The sequence below is a fragment of the Panulirus ornatus genome, chromosome 15 (assembly GCF_036320965.1).
Source record: "Panulirus ornatus isolate Po-2019 chromosome 15, ASM3632096v1, whole genome shotgun sequence".
Lineage (NCBI taxonomy): Eukaryota > Metazoa > Arthropoda > Malacostraca > Decapoda > Palinuridae > Panulirus > Panulirus ornatus.
In genome coordinates this window covers 1826021-1852912 of record NC_092238.1, presented here as the reverse complement: position 1 = coordinate 1852912, position 26892 = coordinate 1826021, and the positions used below count along the sequence as shown (strand labels likewise).

At 39.9% G+C, this 26892-nt stretch overlaps 1 protein-coding gene across 6 annotated transcripts in view; it reads left to right on the top strand.

Annotated features, from left to right (window-relative positions):
* LOC139753664 (ankyrin repeat and IBR domain-containing protein 1-like) overlaps positions 1 to 26892 on the top strand; it is a 147385-nt gene that overhangs the window by 81751 nt on the left and 38742 nt on the right. For all 6 annotated transcript variants that reach the window (XM_071670308.1, XM_071670307.1, XM_071670309.1 and 3 more), the window contains exon 15: positions 21908 to 22033. In XM_071670308.1, the coding sequence (XP_071526409.1) occupies positions 21908 to 22033 (126 nt within the window). The remainder of the gene's footprint in view (positions 1 to 21907; positions 22034 to 26892) is intronic.

The following is a 26892-nucleotide window of genomic DNA, read 5'->3' as shown; positions in this document are numbered from 1 at the left end:
TTGATGAAGAAGGTATGGGTGAGGTTTGAAATTAGCAAATTTGCAAGTGTTCTTTAGTAAAGTTGATAATGAGTAAGTTGAATTTGAAGATATTTATGCAAAGGGAAAAATGGAGGATGCACTGAATGCTCTAGTGAATGAAAAAAAATTAAGTGATGTGTGTGCAAGAAGTTTGCATAAAGGAGTACTTGTCCCAACACTGATGTATGGCCTTAAAACCAAATGTGTATAGGTAAATGATGAGAGAAAAATAGTTGATATGCACTACATAATTGGAATTAGGAGAGATAGAATAAGATATGTAGATGGGTGGTTTTGTATATGAAAATATCATTAGAAAGATGCATGAATGAAAGCCTTTTAGGGTGTTATGGTTATATGGAATATATTTCACTGATATACTCATTAAGTAGATATATTGTATTACAGTAGAGAGTACAAGGAGGAAAAAGTCAAATCCTAGAGGATATGGATAGATAAAATGAGAATTGATTAAGGCTAGGGAGATTTCAGATGAAGATATTAGAGGAAGACTAAGAATTTGTTGCAGTGGATGCATATTATGTTTGATAGTGGTGTAAGTGGAGACTTTGATCTCATTTGAAGAATCATCTTATAGTGAGAAAATAAAGAAGCACTCTTAAAAGTAAGGAAGTCCATATTTCACAATCACATATTGGGTACAGGTTAAAGATAAGTATGAGTGATATTGTGGAGGCTATATGCACTGTATATGATATGATGCATCAAATTAGGAATGAAATAAGTATAATAGAAAGAAAGAGTGACTGTATTGTTGACTGGTTGGTAAGGTTATTTAATGTATGTATGACTCATGGTGAGGTGCCTGAGGATTGGCGGAATGCGTGCATAGTGCCATTGTACAAAGGCAAAGGGGATAAGAGTGAGTGCTCAAATTACAGAGGTATAAGTTTGTTGAGTATTCCTGGTAAATTATATGGGAGGGTATTGATTGAGAGGGTGAAGGCATGTACAGAGCATCAGATTGGGGAAGAGCATTGTGGTTTCAGAAGTGGTAGAGGATGTGTGGATCAGGTGTTTGCTTTGAAGAATGTATGTGAGAAATACTTAGAAAAGCAAATGGATTTGTATGTAGCATTTATGGATCTGGAGAAGGCATATGATAGAGTTGATAGAGATGCTCTGTGGAAGGTATTAAGAATATATGGTGTGGGAGGCAAGTTGTTAGAAGCAGTGAAAAGTTTTTATGGAGGATGTAAGGCATGTGTACGTTTAGGAAGAGAGGAAAGTGATTGGTTCTCAGTGAATGTAGGTTTGCGGCAGGGGTGTGATGTCTCCATGGTTGTTTAATTTGTTTATGGATGGGGTTGTTAGGGAGGTAAATGCAAGAGTTTTGGAAAGAGGGGCAAGTATGAAGTCTGTTGGGGATGAGAGAGCTTGGGAAGTGAGTCAGTTGTTGTTCGCTGATGATACAGCACTGGTGGCTGATTCATGTAAGAAACTGCAGAAGCTGGTGACTGAGTTTGGTAAAGTGTGTGGAAGAAGAAAGTTAAGAGTAAATGTGAATAAGAGCAAGGTTATTAGGTACAGTAGGGTTGAGGGTCAAGTCAATTGGGAGGTGAGTTTGAATGGAGAAAAACTGGAGGAAGTGAAGTGTTTTAGATATCTGGGAGTGGATCTGGCAGCGGATGGAACCATGGAAGCGGAAGTGAATCATAGGGTGGGGGAGGGGGCGAAAATTCTGGGAGCCTTGAAGTATGTGTGGAAGTCGAGAACATTATCTCGGAAAGCAAAATTGGGTATGTTTGAAGGAATAGTGGTTCCAACAATGTTGTATGGTTGCGAGGCGTGGGCTATGGATAGAGTTGTGCGCAGGAGGATGGATGTGCTGGAAATGAGATGTTTGAGGACAATGTGTGGTGTGAGGTGGTTTGATCGAGTGAGTAACGTAAGGGTAAGAGAGATGTGTGGAAATAAAAAGAGCGTGGTTGAGAGAGCAGAAGAGGGTGTTTTGAAGTGGTTTGGGCACATGGAGAGAATGAGTGAGGAAAGATTGACCAAGAGGATATATGTGTCGGAGGTGGAGGGAACGAGGAGAAGAGGGAGACCAAATTGGAGGTGGAAAGATGGAGTGAAAAAGATTTTGTGTGATCGGGGCCTGAACATGCAGGAGGGTGAAAGGAGGGCAAGGAATAGAGTGAATTGGAGCGATGTGGTGTATCGGGGTTGACGTGCTGTCAGTGGATTGAATCAAGGCATGTGAAGCGTCTGGGGTAAACCATGGAAAGCTGTGTAGGTATGTATATTTGCGTGTGTGGACGTATGTATATACATGTGTATGGGGGGGGCCATTTCTTTCGTCTGTTTCCTTGCGCTACCTCGCAAACGCGGGAGACAGCGACAAAGTATAATAAAAAAATAAAAAAAAAAGAAAGAAAGAGATGATACATCAGGCTTGTATAAAGAGGATGAATATAGTTGACTTTTGTATTTCTTCATGTTCATTATACATTCTGTACCACTCCTTTTTAGACTGTAGGCACTTTTTCAAGTACCTAAGAGTTTACTGGAATCAATGCATTTCGGAAGTCCTAGATAGTTTGTGGAATGCTTGCCTTTTTTCCTGAACCATTTGTTACCAGGCTAATAGTATAGACTTAGTCATCATCATTCTCATTAGACATCACAGTGACATATGAAGTGTTTATCAGTCTGAGTATAGTACCCCATAACCTCATTTGATGGAACTCCAATTAGCTTGAAACTCTTATGGGTTTCATCAGGCTTCCTGAAATTTGAAATTTGGTTACATTCTTTTTCATGAAGAAAACCTTTTTCATGGTTGACATATTTCTTTAAGTCAGTATTGTTTGATCTAACTGTTGTAGCTTTGTATATGTCCACAAATTTAAAAGCTGTGGAAGATCTCAATTGTATTCTTAGATATTTGAAAGAAATGCTTTATCTTTATGAAGAGATGATTAACTGAACTGTAAATAAATATGTGAATTACCTCTGAGATATGATTGACATATAATTTGTAATATACAGGAAAAGCTTTTTTATGTGGCACCTGCCAGGTAATAAAGGTACCAGAAAAAGAGAATATATAGGTGACAAGGGCATTATACCAATAGATTTTGATGTAAAAAATTCTGACACCATTTTGATGTTCTAAAGTTAAGGTACTTCTGTGACTTCCTTAAAAGTTGATGATGTTTTTAGATAGTTGTAAAACTAAAAAGAAAAAAAAAAATTTTTTTTTTTTTTTTTTTTTTTATACTTTGTCGCTGTCTCCCGCGTATTGCGAGGTAGCGCAAGGAAACAGACGAAAGAAATGGCCCAACCCCCCCCATACACATGTACATACACACGTCCACACACACAAATATACATACCTACACAGCTTTCCATGGTTTACCCCGGACGCTTCACATGCCTTGATTCAATCCACTGACAGCACGTCAACCCCTGTATACCACATCGCTCCAATTCACTCTATTCCTTGCCCTCCTTTCACCCTCCTGCATGTTCAGGCCCCGATCACACAAAATCTTTTTCACTCCATCTTTCCACCTCCAATTTGGTCTCCCTCTTTTCCTCGTTCCCTCCACCTCTGACACATATATCCTCTTGGTCAATCTTTCCTCACTCATTCTCTCCATGTGCCTGAACCATTTCAAAACACCCTCTTCTGCTCTCTCAACCACGCTCTTTTTATTTCCACACATCTCTCTTACCCTTACGTTACTTACTCGATCAAACCACCTCACACCACACATTGTCCTCAAACATCTCATTTCCAGCACATCCATCCTCCTGCGCACAACTCTATCCATAGCCCACGCCTCGCAACCATACAACAAGGTTATTAGGTACAGTAGGGTTGAGGGTCAAGTCAATTGGGAGGTGAGTTTGAATGGAGAAAAACTGGAGGAAGTGAAGTGTTTTAGATATCTGGGAGTGGATCTGGCAGCGGATGGAACCATGGAAGCGGAAGTGGATCATAGGGTGGGGGAGGGGGCGAAAATTCTGGGAGCCTTGAAGAATGTGTGGAAGTGGAGAACATTATCTCGGAGAGCAAAAATGGGTATGTTTGAAGGAATAGTGGTTCCAACAATGTTGTATGGTTGCAAGGCATGGACTATGGATAGAGTTGTGCGCAGGAGGATGGATGTGCTGGAAATGTGATGTTTGAGGACAATGTGTGGTGTGAGGTGGTTTGATCGAGTAAGTAACGTAAGGGTAAGAGAGATGTGTGGAAATAAAAAGAGCGTGGTTGAGAGAGCAGAAGAGGGTGTTTTGAAATGGTTCAGGCACATGGAGAGAATGAGTGAGGAAAGATTGACCAAGAGGATATATGTGTCGGAGGTGGAGGGAACGAGGAGAAGAGGGAGACCAAATTGGAGGTGGAAAGATGGAGTGAAAAAAATTTTGTGTGATCGGGGCCTGAACATGCAGGAGGGTGAAAGGAAGGCAAGGAATAGAGTGAATTGGATCGATGTGGTATACCGGGGTTGACGTGCTGTCAGTGGATTGAATCAAGGCATGTGAAGCGTCTGGGGTAAACCATGGAAAGCTGTGTAGGTATGTATATTTGCGTGTGTGGACGTGTGTATGTACATGTGTATGGGGGGGGGGGCCATTTCTTTCGTCTGTTTCCTTGCGCTACCTCGCAAACGCGGGAGACAGCGACAAAGTATAAAAAAAAAAAAAAAAAAAAAAAAAGTTTGTTGAGTATTCCTGGTAAATTATATGGGAGGATATTGATTGAGAGGGTGAAGGCATGTACAGAGCATCAGATTGGGGAAGAGCAGTGTGGTTTCAGAAGTGGTAGAGGATGTGTGGATCAGGTGTTTGCTTTGAAGAATGTATGTGAGAAATACTTAGAAAAGCAAATGGATTTGTATGTAGCATTTATGGATCTGGAGAAGGCATATGATAGAGTTGATAGAGATGCTCTGTGGAAGGTATTAAGAATATATGGTGTGGGAGGCAAGTTGTTAGAAGCAGTGAAAAGTTTTTATCGAGGATGTAAGGCATGTGTACGTGTAGGAAGAGAGGAAAGTGATTGGTTCTCAGTGAATGTAGGTTTGCGGCAGGGGTGTGTGATGTCTCCATGGTTGTTTAATTTGTTTATGGATGGGGTTGTTAGGGAGGTGAATGCAAGAGTTTTGGAAAGAGGGGCAAGTATGAAGTCTGTTGGGGATGAGAGAGCTTGGGAAGTGAGTCAGTTGTTGTTCGCTGATGATACAGCGCTGGTGGCTGATTCATGTGAGAAACTGCAGAAGCTGGTGACTGAGTTTGGTAAAGTGTGTGAAAGAAGAAAGTTAAGAGTAAATGTGAATAAGAGCAAGGTTATTAGGTACAGTAGGGTTGAGGGTCAAGTCAATTGGGAGGTGAGTTTGAATGGAGAAAAACTGGAGGAAGTGAAGTGTTTTAGATATCTGGGAGTGGATCTGGCAGCGGATGGAACCATGGAAGCGGAAGTGGATCATAGGGTGGGGGAGGGGGCGAAAATTCTGGGAGCCTTGAAGAATGTGTGGAAGTGGAGAACATTATCTCGGAAAGCAAAAATGGGTATGTTTGAAGGAATAGTGGTTCCAACAATGTTGTATGGTTGGGAGGCGTGGGCTATGGATAGAGTTGTGCGCAGGAGGATGGATGTGCTGGAAATGAGATGTTTGAGGACAATGTGTGGTGTGAGGTGGTTTGATCGAGTAAGTAACGTAAGGGTAAGAGAGATGTGTGGAAATAAAAAGAGCGTGGTTGAGAGAGCAGAAGAGGGTGTTTTGAAATGGTTCAGGCACATGGAGAGAATGAGTGAGGAAAGATTGACCAAGAGAATATATGTGTCGGAGGTGGAGGGAACGAGGAGAAGAGGGAGACCAAATTGGAGGTGGAAAGATGGAGTGAAAAAGATTTTGTGTGATCGGGGCCTGAACATGCAGGAGGGTGAAAGGAAGGCAAGGAATAGAGTGAATTGGAGCAATGTTGTATACCGGGGTTGACATGCTGTCAGTGGATTGAATCAAGGCATGTGAAGCATCTGGGGTAAACCATGGAAAGCTGTGTAGGTATGTATATTTGCGTGTGTGGACGTATGCATATACATGTGTATGGGGGTGGGTTGGGCCATTTCTTTCGTCTGTTTCCTTGCGCTGCCTCGCAAACGCGGGAGACAGCGACAAAGCAAAAAAAAATAAAAAATAAAAATATATATATTATTTTTATTTATTATATATCTTTCTTTCTTTCAAACTATTCGCCATTTCCCGCATTAGCGAGGTAGCGTTAAGAACAGAGGACTGGGCCTTTGAGGGAATACCCTCACGTGGCCCAATTCTCTGTTCCTTCTTTTGGGAAAAAAAAAAAAAAAAAAAAACGAGAGGGGAGGATTTCCAGCCCCCCCGCTCCCTCCCCTTTTAGTCGCCTTCTACGACACGCAGGGAATACGTGGGAAGTATTCTTAATCCCCTATCCCCAGGGATATATATATATATATATATATATATATATATATATATATATATATATATATATATATATATATATGTATGTATTTTTTTTTTTTTTCATACTATCCGCCATTTCCCGCAACAGCGAGGTAGCATTAAGAACAGAGGACTGGGCCTTTGAGGAAATATCCTCACCTGGCCCTCTTCTCTGTTCCTTCTTTTGGAAAATTAAAAAAAAGAAAAAAAAAAAGAGAAGGGAGGATTTCCAGCCCCCCGCTCCCTTCCCTTTTAGTCGCCTTCTACGACACGCAGGGAATACGTGGGAAGTATTCTTTCTCCCCTATCCCCAGGGGAGAAATATATATATATATATATATATATTTTTTTTTTTTTTTTTTTTTTTTTTTTTTTTTATACTTTGTCGCTGTCTCCCGCGTTTGCGAGGTAGCGCGAGGAAACAGACGAAAGAAATGGCCCAACCCCCATACACACGTACATACACACGTCCACACACGCAAATATACATACCTACACAGCTTTCCATGGTTTACCCCAGACGCTTCACATGCCTTGATTCAATCCACTGACAGCACGTCAACCCCTGTATACCACATCGCTCCAATTCACTCTATTCCTTGCCCTCCTTTCACCCTCCTGCATGTTCAGGCCCCGATCACACAAAATCTTTTTCACTCCATCTTTCCACCTCCAATTTGGTCTCCCTCTTCTCCTCGTTCCCTCCACGTCCGACACATATATCCTCTTGGTCAATCTTTCCTCACTCATTCTCTCCATGTGCCCAAACCATTTCAAAACACCCTCTTCTGCTCTCTCAACCACGCTCTTTTTATTTCCACACATCTCTCTTACCCTTACGTTACTTACTCGATCAAACCACCTCACACCACACATTGTCCTCAAACATCTCATTTCCAGCACATCCATCCTCCTGCGCACAACTCTATCCATAGCCCACGCCTCGCAACCATACAACATTGTTGGAACCACTATTCCTTCAAACATACCCATTTTTGCTTTCCGAGATAATGTTCTCGACTTCCACCCATTTTTCAAGGCTCCCAAAATTTTCGCCCCCTCCCCCACCCTATGATCCACTTCCGCTTCCATGGTTCCATCCGCTGACAGATCCACTATATATATATATATATATATATATATATATATATATATATATATATATATTTTTTTTTTTTTTTTTTTTTTTTTATACTTTTGTTGGAACGATGTGGTATACCGGGGTTGACGTGCTGTCAGTGGATTGAACCAGGGCATGTGAAGTGCCTTGGGTAAACCATGGAAAGTTCTGTGGGGCTTGGATGTGCCCTGGTTCAGTCCATTGACAGCACGTCGACCCCAGTATACCACATCATTCCAATTCACTCTAGTCCTTGCACACCTTTCACCCTCCTGTATGTTCAGGCCCTGATCGCTCAGAATCTTTTTCACTTCATCCTTCCACCTCCAAGTTGGTCTCTCGCTTCTCCTTGTTCCCTCCACATCTGACACACATATCCTCTTTGTCAATCTTTCCTCACTCATTTTCTCCAGAATCGAAACCTTTTCAACACACCCTCTTCTGCTCTCTCAACGACACTCCTTTTACTACCACACATCTCTTACCCTTACATTACTTACTCAGTCAAACTACCTTACACCACATAGTGTCCTCAGACACTTCATTTCCAACACATCTATGCCTCACACCATATAACATTGTTGGAACCACTATTTCTTCAAACATACTCATTTTGCTTAAACCAGCCAACATTGGTCCCGAAACTAGTGCACCATCAGATTGAGCTGTACATATAGTATGTTGTTTAACTGTCCTGAATTACGTTTTGCTAGAGATTTTTGTTTTTCAATATTTTTTCCCCACTCTGGTTTAGCAAGCATTGAGAGCAGGTTGAAACATGCCAAATGAATTTGGAGATATTGGAAATTTTGATTACAAGAGCTTACCACTTAGTTAGATGCCATGTATTTTGCTCTGTTAAGATATATTTAGCACAAATATATCAAAATCATATCAAAATGAATCAAAATATATCAAAAAGAGTGTGGTTGAGAGAGAAGAGGAGGGTGTATTGAAATTGTTTGGTCGCTTGGAGAGAATGAGTGAAGAAAGATTGACAGAGATATATGTGTCAGAGGTGGAGGGAATGAGGAGAAGTGGAAAACCAAATTGGAGGTGGAAGGATGGAGCGAAAAAGATTTCGAGTGATTGGGGCCTGAACATGCAGGAGGGTGAAAAACGTGCAAGGAATAGAGTGAATTGGAACGATGTGGTATATCGGGGTCGACGTGCTGTCAATGGATTGAACCAGGGCATGTGAAGCGTCTGGGGTAAACCATAGAAAGTTTTGTGGGGTCTGGATGTGGAAAGGGAGCTGTGGTTTCAGTGCATTATATGTGACAGCTAGAGACTTGAGTGTGAACGAATGTGGCCTTTGTTGTCTTTTCCTAGTGCTACCTCGCACGCGTGCGGGGGGAGGGGGTTTTCATTTCATGTGTTGCGGGGTGGCAGTGGGAATGAATAAAGGCAGCAAGTATGAAATATGTATATATGTATATGTATGTGTATGTATATATATGTATACATTGAAATGTATAGGTATGTATATGTGCGTGTGTGGACGTGTATGTATATACATGTGTAAGTGGGTGGGCTGGGCCATTCTTTAGTTTGTCTCCTTGCACTACCTTGCTAACGCGGGAGACAGCAACAAAGTATAATAGAAATTTGAAAAATATCAAAATCAGCGCCTTAGCAAAACCTATAATCCAGGTTTGAAATTTTATTTCATTATGATTTTTAGCAACTTTTGTATTCTAATTTTTATCATCAGTTCATTTTTATTTATTTTTTCCTATTCCTTCCTCACTCAAATATTTAGGAGGTTGATGATGATGATGGGGAGGGTGGAATCGATGTTGTGCTGATGGTGTGCCTTGGTCTTAAGCCATAATGTTTTGGCTGCTGCTAGCAACACTTCCTCTGCACTGCCTTATGAGTGTAACAAGTAAGCATTTTTTTTTTTTTTTTTTTTTTCTTTTTGCATGTGTGATCCTTAATGTGGCAGTTTTGAGTATTATAGGGTATCTTCTGAAAGTGGAAAAATTCTCATGGAGTATTGCATCTGCATCCTTAGACAGCCTTTAATTTTTTCCAGCAATCATTATTTTAGGATAATATATTGTGACAGCAACTGTAAAGTACGCATGATACTGTAGCATCCCAGGGTATGGCTCCTTATCTCCATGTTGATCTTGCTTTAATGACAGGCTTTTTCACTCCTCCATCTCAGTAAGCAGTGTTCCACAGCTTCTCTACTGGTGAATTATTGTAATCATTCAGGAATCACGTCTTTTCTTGACTGTGATATGTTCACTGTGCTATGCACAGGTTATTGATAGATTAAAGTGGTTCAGGATGAACAGAACTGGTCTGTTCTCCTTCTGCACACTGTTATTGTAAGGCAAATCACACTTCTTTGAAAATTTCATTTTTATAGAAATGATTCCAGCATTATCGTTTTATTATGGTGCCTCAAATTGAATATTGATTGTATAGGGTGTGATTTTATGTTTTTCATATGGTTATAACTTTTTCTCATTTCATGTATGGCTTGTTATATGAATGAATACCAGTTGTTTATTTTGTTGAAGCGGACCATGCTGGCACGTGGCCATTTATTGACCAACCCTCCAGAACTTGATGGAATATGTACGTTTCTGAGAAGCTGACTGTTGAGAAAAACTTTGTTAGGTTTAATTTGTTTTTCCATAGGCTTCAATATGTAAATGGAGATATACCCTTACAGAAAAATTCAGCTTGAAGGAAATAATAAAAGCAAAATTATGACTGGAAAGCCCTTTTTAAACACAAATAAGACAAAAATTCACTAGTGTTTTAATGAAGGATAAGTAATGGTGCTGAGAATAAGGCAAAAGGGTGAAAGTGATGACAGTGTTTTCAATATGTAAGATGTAATATGTATGGTTGCGAGGCATGGGCTATGGATAGAGTTGTGTGCAGGAGGGTGGATGTGCTGGAAATGAGATGTTTGAGGACAATATGTGGTGTGAGGTGGTTTGATCGAGTAAGTAATGTAAGGGTGAGAGTGATGTGTGGAAATAAAAAGAGTATGGTTGATAGAGCAGAAGAGGGTGTTTTGAAATGGTTTGGTCACATGGAGAGAATGAGTGGGGAAAGATTGACCAAGAGGATATATGTGTCAGAGGTGGATGGAACGAAGAGGAGTGGGAGACCAAATTAGAGGTGGAAAGATGGAGTGAAAAAGATTTTGAGTGATAGGGGCCTGAACATGCAGGAGGGTGAAAGGCGTGCAAGGAATAGAGTGAATTGGAACGATGTGGTATACCGGGGTCGACGTGCTGTCAATGGATTGAACCAGAGCATGTGAAGCGTCTGGGGTAAACCATGCAAAGTGTGTGGGGCCTGGATATGGAAAGAGAGCTGTGGTTTCGGTGCATTATTACATGACAGCTAGAGACTGAGTGTGAACGAATGGGGCCTTTGGTGTTTTTCCTAGCGCTACTTCACACACATGAGGGGGGAGGGGGTTTGTTATTCCATGTGTGGCGAGGTGGCGATGGGAACAAATAAAGGCAGACAGAATGAATTATGTACATGTGTATATATGTATATGTCTGTGTGTGTATATATATGTGTACATTGAGATGTATAGGTATGTATATTGTGTGTGTGTGGACATGTATGTATATACATGTGTATGTGGGCGGGTTGGGCCATTCTTTCGTCTGTTTCCTTGCGCTACCTCGCTAACGCGGGAGACCGATAAAGCAAAATAAATAAATAAATAAGATGACTTTGTAGGTATAAATGGAGTTTTTTGATATGAATTACTATACCTGGATATGCAGGAAGTGTTTATTGGTCAGGATAGGTCAAAATAAGAGCATTATAGAGGGAGAAATGTTATAGTTGGAAATAAGAGGATAGATAAAAATGAATATATGTGAAGTCATTGGAAAGGTATATGGCTGTAATGGGGTGTTTTGGTCATATATAGTATATGGCAGATAGTCAAGAATGTTCATTACTCTTTTAATAAAGAACTATTAATCTTTTAATGACCATCACATGTCTGTGTATATGCGCACATAGAAGTAAAGACATGATACATACAAACACCATTGTGAGCTGGGGCATCATGAGTATAAAACTCTTTCCATGTATCACAAATAGTAATAAAATACTTAACTCTTTTTTAGCAAATCACCAGACTCCTAGATTTTCAACAATTTGTCACTCATTTCATTTGCCAAGCTTAACCCTTTAGGGAATTGATTTGTTTTTATGCCCTTTGTCATGAAAAAGACTTTTACAAAAACACAAAAACTGAGAAGATAAAGAATTTAGACCCATAATGTCTTTAAAAAGGCCTGAAGTGTTGTTACCGGAAATGTAGCAAAAGGGCCTTGAAAAATATCACTTTGAATGTTAAAATGCAAGTGATAAGGCAGGTAAAAGGAGATGAGCATCAGATGAATGTGGGTCTGAAGTAAATTTGTCTATTTTGACTATTGGAACAGTTCACTGAAATATGAAGATAAAAGCTTTTACCTTGTCATTACTCTGTTAATGGAAGCATAATTAGTTAATTATTCAACAAGCAGTTAGTTGGAGAAGATGGTTAAGCATTTCGGTGCATGATCAGACTTTGCATTATATGCCTTTGAAATCAGTTAATCATCCCCTCCTGTATTATTACTCTCCAAGAGAAGGAACAGAGAAAGGAGTCTAGTGAAGATTTATCTCGTTAGCATGGAAAATAGTGAACAAGTATGAAAGAAAGAATGATTATAACAGTAATGATGATAATGATATTGATAATGGTTAAGCATTTCGGTGCAAGATCAGACTGCATTATATGCCATTGAAGTCAATTAATAATCCTCTCCTGTATTATTACTCTCCAAAAGAAGGAACAGAGAAAGTATCCTAGTTAAGATTTATCTTGCTAGCTTGGGAAATAGTGAACAAGTATGAAAGAAAGAATGATTATAATAGCAGTGATGATAATGATATTGATAATGATATTGATATGTAATATACATTTCATCCCTAAGAAGGGTGATTGTTCTGACCCCTCTAACTGTTGTCCTGTTGCTTTGACATTACCATTTTAAAAGCCTTTGAATCTCTCCTCAATTTCCATATCCTTAAACACCTTGAAAATCAGTCCTCTCTTTGATCATCAGTATGGCTTCCATAAGGTGAGATCCACTAGTGATATTCTTACTAATGTCTGGTCATCATCCCTGAAAGATTTTAGAGAGTCATGTGTAGTTGCCTTTGTCATATCTAAGGGTTTTGACAGGGTGTGGCATCGTGATTCTTAACTCTAAGCTTCCCTCATTTGGCTACCCTCCCTCACTTTCCTCTTAAGAAACTGGGTGTCCTGTTTAGATGTCAAACCACCTTCTTTTCTGAACAGTTGCTCTGTTTATGCAAGGAATTATTTGTCCTTGTTTGGAGTACTGCTCTCACATTTGAGGGGGGTTCTAACTCTGCATCCTTACTTGACAGAGTTGAATTGAAAGTGGTCTGCCTTATAAACTGTCCCAGGCTTACTTCCAAACTCGACCCCCTTGCCCTATTGCACTATAGTTATTGCTTTGGTGTTTGCACTTGAGAACTGGCTGCATGTGTGCCCACACCACTAGCTACACCACATAATACTCGGGAAGCTGCTGCATCACATGATCATTGTGTGGCCATCGGGAACTCAAGGGTGGGCCGTTTTGATACATGCTTCTTTCCCATATTGAAGCTTTGGAACTCTGTGCCTTCTCATGACTTTCTCAATAACTATGATCTGGCACATGTAAAAAGACAGGTTTTTCCTTTTCTCGAAAATTCATATATATTTTCCCTTGTCTTTTCTTTTTCTGTTTCATAATTCTCAATATTTCAGTTAAGGCTCGGCCTTGATGTGGACTTTTGTCTTTGACTGGAGCCATAAAAAAAAAAGAGACTGAGTGTTAACGAATGTGGCCTTTTTTGTCTGTTTTCCTTGTGCTATCTCGCTGAAGCAAGGGGTAGCGTGACTGTTTCGTGTGGGGCGGGGTAGCGCCATGAATAGATGAAGGCAAGTAAGTATGAATATGTGTATGTATACTTATCACGCATTCCCCGCGTGTCGAAGAAGGTGACTAAAGGAGACGGGAGCAGGGGGCTAGAAGCCCCCTTCTTGTATTTTAACTTTCTAAAAGGGGAAAGAGAAGAAGGAGTCATGTGGGGAGTGCTCATCCTCCCTAGAGGCTCAGATTGGGGTGTCTAAATGTGTGTGGATGTAACCAAGATGAGAAAAAAAGAGAGAGTAGTATGTTTGAGGAAAGGAACCTGGATGTTTTGGCTCTTGAGTGAAATGAAGCTCAAGGGTAAAGGGGAAGAGTGGTTTGGGAATGTCTTGGGAGTAAAGTCAGGGTTGGTGAGAGGACAAGAGCAAAGGAAGGAGTAGCACTACTTCTGAAGCAGGAATTATGGGAGTATGTAATAGAGTGTAAGAAAGTAAACTCTAGATTGATATGGGTAAAACTGAAAGTGGATGGAGAGAGATGGATGATTATTGGTGCCTATGCACCTGGTCATGAGAAGAAAGATCATGAGAGGCAAGTGTTTTGGGAGCAGCTGAGTGAGTGTGTTAGCAGCTTTGATGCACGAGACCAGGTTATAGTGATGGGTGATTTGAATGCAAACGTGAGTAATGTGGCAGTTGAGGGTATAATTGGTGCACATGGGGGTGTTCAGTGTTGTAAATGGAAATGGTGAAGAGCTTGTACATTTGTGTGCAGAAAAAGGACTGGTGACTGGGAATATCTGCTTTAAGAAGAGAGATATACATGAATATACGTATGTAAGTAGGAGAGATGGCCAGAGAGCATTATTGGATTACGTGTTGATTGATAGGCTTGTGAAAGAGAGACTTGTGGATGTTAATATGCTAAGAGGGGCAACTGGAGGGATGTCCGATCTTTATCTTGTGGAGGCAAAGGTGAAGATTTGTAGAGGTTTTCAGAAAAGAAGAGAGAATGTCTGGGTGAAGAGACTGGTGAGAGTAAGTGAGCTTGGAAAGGAGACTTGTGTGAAGATGTACCAGGAGAGATTGAGTGTAGAAGGGAAAAAGGTGAGAGCAAATGACATAAGGGGAGTGGCGGAGGAATGGGATTTATTTAGGGAAGCAGTGATGGCTTGCGCAAAAGATGTTTGTGGCATGAGAAGCATGGGAGGTGGGCAGATTAGAAAGGGTAGTGAGTGGTGGGATGAAGAAGCAAGATTGTTAGTGAAAGAGAAGAGAGAGGCATTTGGATGATTTTTGCAGGGAAATAGTGCTGATGACGGAGATGTATAAGAGAAAGAGGCAGGAGGTTAAGAGAAAGGTGCAGAAGGTGAAAAAAAGGGCAAATGAGAGTTGGGGTGAGAGAGTATCATTGAATTTTAGGGAGAATAAGATGTTTTAGAAGGAGGTAAATTAAGTGCATAAGACAAGAGAACAAATGGGTACATCAGTGAAGGGGGGTAATGGGGAGGTGATAACGAGTAGTGTTGAAGTGAGAAGGAGATGGAGTGAGTATTTTGAGGGTTTGTTGAATGTGTTAGATGATAAGAGTGGCAGATATAGGGTGTTTGGTCTAGGTGGTGTGCGAAGTGAAAGGGTCAGGGAGAATGGTTTGGTAAACAGAGAAGAGGTTGTGAAAGCTTTGCGGAAGCTGATGGTATTACAGTGGAATTTATTAAAAAAGGGTGTGACTGTGTTGTTGACTGGTTGGTGAGGATATTCAGTGTATGTATGGAGCATGGTGAAGTGCCTGAAGATTGGCGGAATGCATACATAGTGCCATTGTACAAAGGCAAATGGGATAAAAGTGAGTGTTCAAATTACAGAGGTATAAGTTTGTTGAATATTCCTGGGAAATTGTATGGGAGGGTATTGATTGAGAGGGTGAAGGCATGTACAGAGCATCAGATTGGGGAAGAGCAGTGTGGTTTCAGAAGTGGTAGAGGATGTGTGGATCAGGTGTTTGCTTTGAAGAATGTATGTGAGAAATACTTAGAAAAACAAATGGATTTGTATGTAGAATTTATGGATCTGGAGAAGGCATATGATAGAGTTGATAGAGATGCTTTGTGGAAGGTATTAAGAATATATGGTGTGGGAGGTAAGTTGCTAGAAGCAGTGAAAAGTTTTTATCAAGGATGTAAGGCATTTATATGAGTAGGAAGAGAGGAAAGTGATTGGTTCCCAGTGAATGTTGGTTTGCAGCAGGGTTGCATGATGTCTCCATTGTTGTTTACTTTGTTTATGGATTGGGTTGGGGTTTATGGAGGTGAATGCAAGAGTTTTGGAGAGAGGGGCAAGTATGCTGTCGATGAGAGGGCTTAGGAAGTGAGTCAATTGTTTTTTGCTAATGATACATGCCTCTTCACATTTCTCCTTATCATCTTTACTTGTCCTCTCCAAATTCCTAATTAGATTAGATGCTAATGAAAAAAAATTAGCATCTTTTGCCTTGTCCACAATATTCTCTCTGATTAAAGATTCTCCTGTCCACCCTCCTTATCTTTACACTACTCATTTATTGCTTTCTTTTATCTTTCAAATGCTGGCAGGTCATCGCATTGTCTGTATCTCTTCCATTGTACAACTTTAAACTCCCTTGCCTTTTTGTATTCCACATTGAACCACATTCCTTTTTTCAATATTCCTGATCTAATTGCATCCATTAATACCCATTTGTAACTCTTTAATTGTAAATTTCACAGTAAATTTCACAGCATTAGTGTGTACTCCAGTCATAGAACTCCATTTCTCAATTTATTTTCCCCTCTGAAACCTTAACCCTTAAACTGTGACATGCTTCATATGTGACATGCTACATGTGAGAACAGATTTTTTTTTTTCCTCCAGTTGATGTATGACTCCATTTCTTCTGCATAGATAATGATAGCATCATTGTAAAACAGAAAAATATCATGCATCAAATCATCAGAAAAATATCATGCATCACAATCACCCATAAATCATCAGTTTAATTGCATTATGAGAGTGGGAAGCCAGATTTACGTGGCCTGTATTGTAGTTAATTTTAGAAGGAAAGATACAATTTCGTTTCTATCTATCTTTCTGTCTATCTATATCTCTGATGCCTGTTCCAACTGGAACTCCCTCAAAGGGGTGGTTCTGGCTGCAGAGTTTCCATAACTAAAATATTTCAGTGCCTCATGCTTAACAGGCCACAGGCAGAGGGCAAGCCTAGTGCAGTGTTTGCAGATACTCTTACCTAATGTTCCTAATGACTATGTTTATCTAAAGCTCCTACCTGCTACCTCTACCTCATGTTTCTACCTAATGCTCCTACCTAAATGTTCCTACCTACTTCTGTCTACTGCTCCTACTCTATTGCCAAAAGGCAGGATTAGCACATAGTGCTCACCACAGGTAAATCTAGAGTTACGAAGAAATAGTTGCATGAGTTAAGTATTGTCAGGTGTTACATAGGACAAGGAGAGACTGTATGTTTGTGGACAGAATGCCAGTAATCTACATGCTAGTGAGGCAGAAAGAAAAGACAGCTACTTAGGTCAGAGGAGTGCAACTTGACAAGCACTAAAGTGCTGTCTATGGAGTACAACTTGACAACCACTAAAGTGCTGGCTCACTAAGCAGATGTCACTAACCCTCCCAATACCCAGGCAGGTAGTGTTGTTGATGTACCTCCCTGGTTGTTGACTGCATACCAGCTACTACCTACTACCATTTCTTTTGTTTTAATGTTTTTATTTTTGATAAAGATATGGTTATTTTTTATTCTTTCATGTAGCTAATGTTTTGTGTGGAAATGATATTTGGCTTAGTAAATAATGGATACAATGCATGAAAATGAATATATATGTAACATAAAGTCTGTGGAAAAAAGTTAACAAATTATGTACATGTATCTGACTGTGTACCACATGAGGGATTCTAGCTGTGTGGTTCAGCTATAATTGCAAAGTTGTATGAGAAGCATGAGTCATTATGATGCAGCTTGTGTCATCAGTCAGCAGATTGGTTAACAAAAGCCTTCTGAAATGGAATGGTGGTGTAAGATGTATGGCATATCAAAAAAAATAGATGAAGAAAATATTTAAGTCATTTGGTTAAAGGAACAAGTAAGTAAAGTGGACTTCAGGAGAGATGGGTAGAAGTAGGGAATGAAATGTGTAAGGTTAGGGTTATTTCAGATAGAAAGTGCCTAGAGAATGATTTTTATGTACAGTCGAGGCATTTTATGTAAAAGGCTGATGTGATTGGAGACATCAGTCACACTTGACAGATTAACCTTGTTGTAAGTGAAAGATTGTAAGGTTTTATAAAATGAAAAATTCTATCTAGAGTTCATAAATAATTGTAGGGGTTTTTGTTCACTTCACCACACTGGATATGAGTTGCACAGGTAAATTGAGAGGCTGCATGTATTTGATCCATACAAAGTAAATGTAGACAGAGTTGAAGGTCAGGGATACAGATATTCATTCTGTTCATTTGTCTAACCTAACATCTCTATCATTAGAAAATTTTTCATCTTTTTGCTATTCATAACTTACTTTTTTGCAACAGATGAATTTTTGATTATTACACATCCTAGGTAACTAACTTTGCTACATTATGTGGAGTGCTTTTCTTTCCATTCAATAGTCAGTTTAAAGTTCCATCAGTTTGGTCTCATGCAGACACTAGCGGGATCTCAGCCTCCATTTCAGTGTCATTATTGAAAGATTTATCCAGATATGTAATCTTTTTTTACATTTCTGATTTGCATATCCAAGTTTTGAATACACTGGCTTCCCTCTGTCAGGCTGAACAACGTTATTTTTATTTGCAGTGATTTGATATTCTCGCTCTGACACACATCTGAATTTTCTTTAATGTTTTGTTGATTAGCATTTTATGATTAACAAACAACAACAGCTCTGACTTTGAGTCCCAGTCAAAAGTTGCTAATTCTATATGCACACTTTCTTTAATTACACCTATAACTTTTCTCACAGTGCCATCATTATAATCATTAATCAGTCATGGCAGTATAAGGCATCCTTACTGTATTTCAGCTTTTAAACAGTCAGTTAATCATATGTTGCATGTAACTTTTATTTTTTTCTCTTGATATTTCTACTGAGACCATGCACTCTTATTCCTTTTGAGCCACATCCTTTGCCCTTTTCAAATACAGGTACACCACTGAATTTCCAGCAACTGATGGTTTGGCACCTCCTTTAGTCTGGACAAAATTATGTGAGGGAACTTGAAATTACTGTGGCCACCAGACTAGTTTACTGGGCGGCCACAGATGGCGTTTTGTGTAGGTCACACTTATTTACATTCTTTACACTGCTTTTGGTGGTGATACCGCAATTCTGTGAGTCTTAGCTTATTTTGCTTAAATTTAACCCTAGCTATGCTTCTAAGACATATGAGTGTCAATCGTGATGTCAAACGTAAACACCAGTCCATATCGATCTAAGATAAAGTAGAACTGTTGTAAACAAGGGACCGTGGTGTTTCTGTGTGCAAGCTGTGTGACATCCACATTATTGGTTCATCAACTGTATATGATATGAAGAGGCAAAGAGACAAAATATTGAAATTCTACGCAGACAGCGATTCCAAGAAGCAAATGATGATTAGAAAAACTATGAAAGATGGTAAGAGTACTGAGCACGATTAAGTGATGGTGAAATGGTTTCGACAGTGTCAGAGTGATGGAGTGGACTTGTCAGGCAGCATGATAATGGACCAGGCTAAGTTGTTCCATAAAGAACTTAAATTACAACAGGAGCGTGACTATAGTGAAGGATGTATTCAAAGAGTCAAGAAGCATCATGGAATTTCCTTGAATAAAGTGTGTAGAAAAAAGTGGTCTGCAAACCACGAAGGAGCTGCCGAGAATGCAGATGAATTTGCGAAACTCTTAGCTGATGAGCACCTCAGTCCTGAGCAGGTGTATAATGTATTTCATTTATTTCTTTAATTTACATTTAATATTTGTTTAATTTAAATTTCTAGCTGTCCATGGTATACTTTAGACACATGGGAGATGTATAATTAGTGGGTTAGAGGTGTGTTGATGAATTATTATTACGTGACCACGGTTGGTCGGGCAAAATGGTTAATCTGGCAAGGCTTTGGAACCTAGAGTGCTGGAAAATCGGTGGTATACCAGTACTGAATTGTTGCATAATCACTTGTTAAAAAGATTTTAGTATTACACCCATAGGTAATTAACTTTGCTACACTGTATGACTTGCTTTTTTTTTTTTTTTTCATTAGTTTGTTTAATTTTATAGAGTAACAGTTTTGTTGTCAAACTGATCAACATGACCCAAACTAAACAACATTACCCTTTAGTAAATGAATAATAGTCATATTATATTTCAGCGCTTACATTGTTCCTAGTTAGTCACTCTTCTGCTTTACACCTTACCCTCTCTGCTTAAACCAATACAGTTGAAATTATTGATTAATTTTATATATGATATGGTCATTCCCATTACTGGATCCATCCAGTTCTGTGCCAGAGTTCCCTCCATGGATGTTCTTACACACATTGCATTAAAGTACCACATATTGCATGAAAACATTTTAACTCCTACTTCCTTCTTTCCCCTTATTATTTGATCTTTTTGTGGAATTTTAGTCTAAAGATCAACTGTGATTTGACACATTCCATTCGTTCATTATCCGTTGAATAAGATAATCAACACTTATGTATTTGAAATGTCTGAAACTGGTATAATTGTATAGTTTTACTTGTAGAATGTTGTTTCCTTAAAGATAATAATGAATGTTTTTGAGAACTGTACTTTTTTTTATACTTGTTCGCTGTTTCCTACTTTAGTGAGGTAGTGCCAGGAACAGACAAAGAAAGGTCACATCCGCTAGCATCCATTCTTTAGCTGTCATGTTTAATGCATGGAAAGCACAGCTCATATCCACAACCAAGCCCCACTGACTTTTCCATGTATACCCAAGGTACTTCACGTGCCCTGGTTCAGTCCATTGACAGCATGTCGACTCCAATATACCATATTGTTGCACTTCACTCTAACCTGTGCATGCCTTTCATCCTCCTGCATGTTTAGGTCCCATAAAATCTTTTTCACCCCATCCTTTCATCTCCAATTTGGTATCCCTGTTCTACTTGTCCCCTCCTCTTCTGACACACATATATTCTCTTTGTCAGCCTTTTCTTATTCATTCTCTCCATATGTCTAAACCATTTCATAACACCCTCTTGTGCTCTCTCAGCTACTCTCTTTTTATTACCACTCATCTCTCTTACCCTTCATTACTTACTCGATCCAACCTCCTCACACCACATTTTGTCCTCAAACATTTCACTTCCAGCACATCCACCTTCCTCTGCATCCATATGATATTTTTGGGACTACCATTCATTCAAACATACCCATTTTTGCCCTCCCAGATAATGTTCTCTCTTTCCACACATTCTTCAGTGCTCCCAAAACCTTCATTGTCTTCCCCACCCTTTGACTGATTTCTGCTTCCATGGTTCCATATGCTGCCACATCCACTCCTAGATATCTAAAGCATTTCACTCCCTTCAATTTTTCAACATTTAAACTCTAACCCCAACAAACCTGTCCCCCCAACCCTTCTAAACCTAGTAATGTTACTTTTATGAGCATTTACTCTCAGCTCTACTTTCACCCATTCTTCCAGACTCAGTCACCAACTTCTGCAGTTTCTCACTCGAATCTGCTACCAGTGCTGTATCATCATCAAACAGCAACTGACTCACTTCCCAACCCTTATCTCTCACAGACTGCATACTCACTCCTCTCAAAGACTGTCACATTTACCTCCCTCTCCACCCTATCCATAAACAAATTGAACCATGATGACATCACACATCCCTGCCACAGACCAGTCTTCACTCTTGTCTCTCCCTACTCATACACAAGTCTTACACGACCAGTCTTCACTCTTCGCCCTCCCTACTCGTACACAAGTCTTACACCCTTAATGAAAACCTATCTGCTTCTAGCAGCTTTCCTCCCACATCATATATTCTTCAGACCTTCCACAGAGCATCTCTGTCAGCCCTGTCATATACCCTCTCCAGATCCATGAATGCCACTTACAGATGCATCTGTTTTTCTAATATTTTTCACATTCTTTAAAGCAAATACCTGACCCACACATCTGCTACAACTTCTGAAACCACACTGCTCCTCCCCAGTCTGATGCTTTGTACCTGGCTTCACCCTCTTATTCAGTACCCTCCTATACAATTATTCTCAACAAATTTATACCTCTGTGGTAGGAACACTCACCTTTATCCCCCTCACCTTTTATACAATGTCATTCTTATATTTATTTATTCATTTATAGATGGAGAATGTTGAGGCAATGGGGAGAGCACTAGACCCGTCTCAGCCATGGGTGAAGGACTCACGTGGCCGCCATACTAACCTAGCTGCACTGCTCGATTGGCCAGATCTCGATTCTGATGAAGAAGTAATGTCAAGTGATTAAGTGAAATGTCATAAATTTGTTTGCTAATTTTTATGATTGTTATTTATTGGCCTTTCCTTCTGTTTTGATCTTGTTCCACCACTGCAATTGTGTTTACATTCTTCGTGCTCTCTTTATTCCTTTCACATAGCATCCAGTTTGTTGGTATTGTCAGTGGTTGCTTCCATTTTCCTCTTTTTATTGTCTCAAAATCTATTTGATATGCTATCAACATTTTTTTTTGTTCTGTTGCCGAGTAAATGCTGCTCTATTTTTATTTTATATTGTATTCACCATTTTGTTGTTTCTTAGATACAGAGAGCTCTCTTCTGTAGGTTCTAACCTAATAACCTAATGTGTGATTTGATATTCATCTACATCTTTAGAAATATATTGAGAAAATTGCTAAAATGAATGGAAGTCTTTTCTAGCATTAGCAGTCATCTTCAGATCAAAACATTCAACTTATGATTGATGAAATTACAAAGTAACTTCCAATAAAAACATGAAACACCAACATTTACAAGCAAATGCATTATACCCCCCTCCTCTGCATTGTAACTCAGTGTCATATTTGCTATGATGGCGACACCAAAACGAGCATCTTCACTTTACCCTTGATAAGAAAGAATTCACTTCACCCTTATAAATGTGGTTAGAGACAGTGTTCACTATACTCAGTTTTGTTTCTTCTTTGACATCACTAGCCTTTGACCAAATCCTTATGGACCAGGTCATATGCCATCTTCAGTACACATGCATCTTCACTGCATCCTTAACACTGTTGACCTTTAATGAAAATGTGCACCTTCACCATACCATGGTCAGAGTACTTTTTATTGGAAGTAGAGATTAAAGAAGATGAAAGACAAATCTGAGAAGAAACAGCTAAAAGTATATTGTATTTGTATGGAAAGAGACTATTATTATTATTTTTTTATACTTTGTCGCTGTCTCCCACATTAGTGAGGTAGCGCAAGGAAACAGACGAAAGAATGGCGCAACCCACCCACATATATATATATAAGAATGTGTGGAAGTCGAGAACATTATCTCGGAAAGCAAAAATGGGTATGTTTGAAGGAATAGTGGTTCCAACAATGTTGTATGGTTGCGAGGCGTGGGCTATGGATAGAGTTGTGCGCAGGAGGATGGATGTGCTGGAAATGAGATGTTTGAGGACAATGTGTGGTGTGAGGTGGTTTGATCGAGTGAGTAACGTAAGGGTAAGAGAGATGTGTGGAAATAAAAAGAGCGTGGTTGAGAGAGCAGAAGAGGGTGTTTTGAAGTGGTTTGGGCACATGGAGAGGATGAGTGAGGAAAGATTGACCAAGAGGATATATGTGTCGGAGGTGGAGGGAACAAGGAGAAGAGGGAGACCAAATTGGAGGTGGAAAGATGGAGTGAAAAAGATTTTGTGTGATCGGGGCCTGAACATGCAGGAGGGTGAAAGGAGGGCAAGGAATAGAGTGAATTGGAGCGATGTGGTATACCGGGGTTGACGTGCTGTCAGTGGATTGAAGCAAGGCATGTGAAGCGTCTGGGGTAAACCATGGAAAGCTGTGTAGGTATGTATATTTGCGTGTGTGGACGTATGTATATACATGTGTATGGGGGGGGGGGTTGGGCCATTTCTTTCGTCTGTTTCCTTGCGCTACCTCGCAAACGCGGGAGACAGCGACAAAGTATAATATAATATAGTATATATAATATATATATTATCCCTGGGGATAGGGGATTAAGAATACTTCCCACGTATTCCCTGCGTGTCGTAGAAGGCGACTAAAAGGGGAGGGAGCGGGGGGCTGGAAATCCTCCCCTCTCGTTTTTTTTTTTTTTTAATTTTCCAAAAGAAGGAACAGAGGGGGCCAGGTGAGGATATTCCAAAAAAGGCCCAGTCCTCTGTTCTTAACGCTACCTCGCCAACGCGGGAAATGGCAAATAGTTTAAAAGAAAAAGAAAAAGAAAATATATATATATATATATATATATATATATATATATATATATATATATATATATATATATATATATATATATAGCTAGATTACAATAATATCCAACACAGCCAAAGTTTGTTGCCTGTTTGTTGCCATGTCCTTCCTAGTACAGAAAGAAGCCCGTTAGATAAGGAATTTAGAGTTGTAAGTGCTGTCAATGTACTCAATTAGGGCATGTGAAGTGTCTGGGGTAAACCATGGAAAGGTCTGTGGGGCCTGGATGTGGATAGGGAGCTGTGGTTTCGGTGCATTACACATAACAGCTAGACACTGAGTGTGAATAAATGTGGCCTTTTTGTCTGTTTTCCTGGGACTGCCTTGCTGAAGCAGGGGATAGTGATGCTGTTTTCCTGTGGGGCGAGGTAGCGACAGGAATGGATGAAGGCAAGCAAGCATGAATATGTACATGTGTGTGTATATAATGTCTGCATATGTGTATGTATATGTATGTATATGTTGATATGTATATGTATGTATATGTGCACGTGTGGGCATTTATGTATATATGTGTGTATGTGAGTGGATGCGCCGTTCTTCATCTGTTTCCTGGCACTCCCTAGTTGATGTGGGAAATAGCAATTATGTATAATAAATATGAATAAGTGTTAATTTAATTGTTCCTGACTCAAACAGAAGATGCATTAAACTTTGAAGCTTAGGAATATGATCTGTATTTTACCAGTAATGATATGATATTAGGGACAGAATAATTGTGTCAGGAAACATCACATGGCTTTTATATATGGGGATAGGGGAAAAAGAATACTTCCCACGTATTTCCTGCATGTCATAGAAGGCGACTAAAAGGGGAGGGAGCGGGGGGCTGGAAATCCTCCCCTCTCGTTTTTTTTTAATTTTCCAAAAGAAGGAACAGAGAACGAGGCCAGGTGAGGATATTCCCTCAGAGGCCCAGTCCTCTGTTCTTAACGCTACCTTGCTAACGCGGGAAATGGCAAATAGTTTGAAAGAAAATATATAGGTGTTTGCTTTGAAGAATGTATGTGAGAAATACTTAGAAAAGCAAATGGATTTGTATGTAGCATTTATGGATCTGGAGAAGGCATATGATAGAGTTGATAGAGATGCTCTGTGGAAGGTATTAAGAATATATGGTGTGGGAGGCAAGTTGTTAGAAGCAGTGAAAAGTTTTTATCGAGGATGTAAGGCATGTGTACGTGTAGGAAGAGAGGAAAGTGATTGGTTCTCAGTGAATGTAGGTTTGCGGCAGGGGTGTGTGATGTCTCCATGGTTGTTTAATTTGTTTATGGATGGGGTTGTTAGGGAGGTAAATGCAAGAGTCTTGGAAAGAGGGGCAAGTATGAAGTCTGTTGGGGATGAGAGAGCTTGGGAAGTGAGTCAGTTGTTGTTCGCTGATGATACAGCGCTGGTGGCGGATTCATGTGAGAAACTGCAGAAGCTGGTGACGGAGTTTGGTAAAGTGTGTGGAAGAAGAAAGTTAAGAGTAAATGTGAATAAGAGCAAGGTTATTAGGTACAGTAGGGTTGAGGGTCAAGTCAATTGGGAGGTGAGTTTGAATGGTGAAAAACTGGAGGAAGTGAAGTGTTTTAGATATCTGGGAGTGGATCTGTCAGCGGATGGAACCATGGAAGCGGAAGTGGATCATAGGGTGGGGGAGGGGGCGAAAATTTTGGGAGCCTTGAAAAATGTGTGGAAGTCGAGAACATTATCCCGGAAAGCAAAAATGGGTATGTTTGAAGGAATAGTAGTTCCAACAATGTTGTATGGTTGCGAGGCGTGGGCTATGGGTAGAGTTGTGCGCAGGAGGATGGATGTGCTGGAAATGAGATGTTTGAGGATAATGTGTGGTGTGAGGTGGTTTGATCGAGTAAGTAACGTAAGGGTAAGAGAGATGTGTGGAAATAAAAAGAGCGTGGTTGAGAGAGCAGAAGAGGGTGTTTTAAAATGGTTTGGGCACATGGAGAGAATGAGTGAGGAAAGATTGACCAAGAGGATATATGTGTCGGAGGTGGAGGGAACGAGGAGAAGAGGGAGACCAAATTGGAGGTGGAAAGATGGAGTGAAAAAGATTTTGTGTGATCGGGGCCTGAACATGCAGGAGGGTGAAAGGAGGGCAAGGAATAGAGTGAATTGGAGCGATGTGGTATACAGGGGTTGACGTGCTGTCAGTGGATTGAATCAAGGCATGTGAAGCGTCCGGGGTAAACCATGGAAAGCTGTGTAGGTATGTATATTTGTGTGTGTGGACGTGTGTATGTACATGTGTATGGGGGGGGTTGGGCCATTTCTTTCGTCTGTTTCCTTGCGCTACCTCGCAAACGCGGGAGACAGCGACAAAGTATAAAAAAAAGAAAAAAAATATATATATATATATATATATATATATATATATATATATGTATTAAGGTATTAAGAATATATGGTGTGGGAGGCAAGTTGTTAGAAGCAGTGAAAAGTTTTTATCGAGGATTTAAGGCATGTGTACGTGTAGGAAGAGAGGAAAGTGATTGGTTCTCAGTGAATGTAGGTTTGCAGCAGGGGTGTGTGATGTCTCCATGGTTGTTTAATTTGTTTATGGATGGGGTTGTTAGGGAGGTAAATGCAAGAGTTTTGGAAAGAGGGGCAAGGATGAAGTCTGTTGGGGATGAGAGAGCTTGGGAAGTGAGTCAGTTGTTGTTCGCTGATGATACAGCGCTGGTGGCTGATTCATGTGAGAAACTGCAGAAGCTGGTGACTGAGTTTGGTAAAGTGTGTGAAAGAAGAAAGTTAAGAGTAAATGTGAATAAGAGCAAGGTAATTAGGTACAGTAGGGTTGAGGGTCAAGTCAATTGGGAGGTAAGTTTGAATGGAGAAAAACTGGAGGAAGTAAAGTGTTTTAGATAT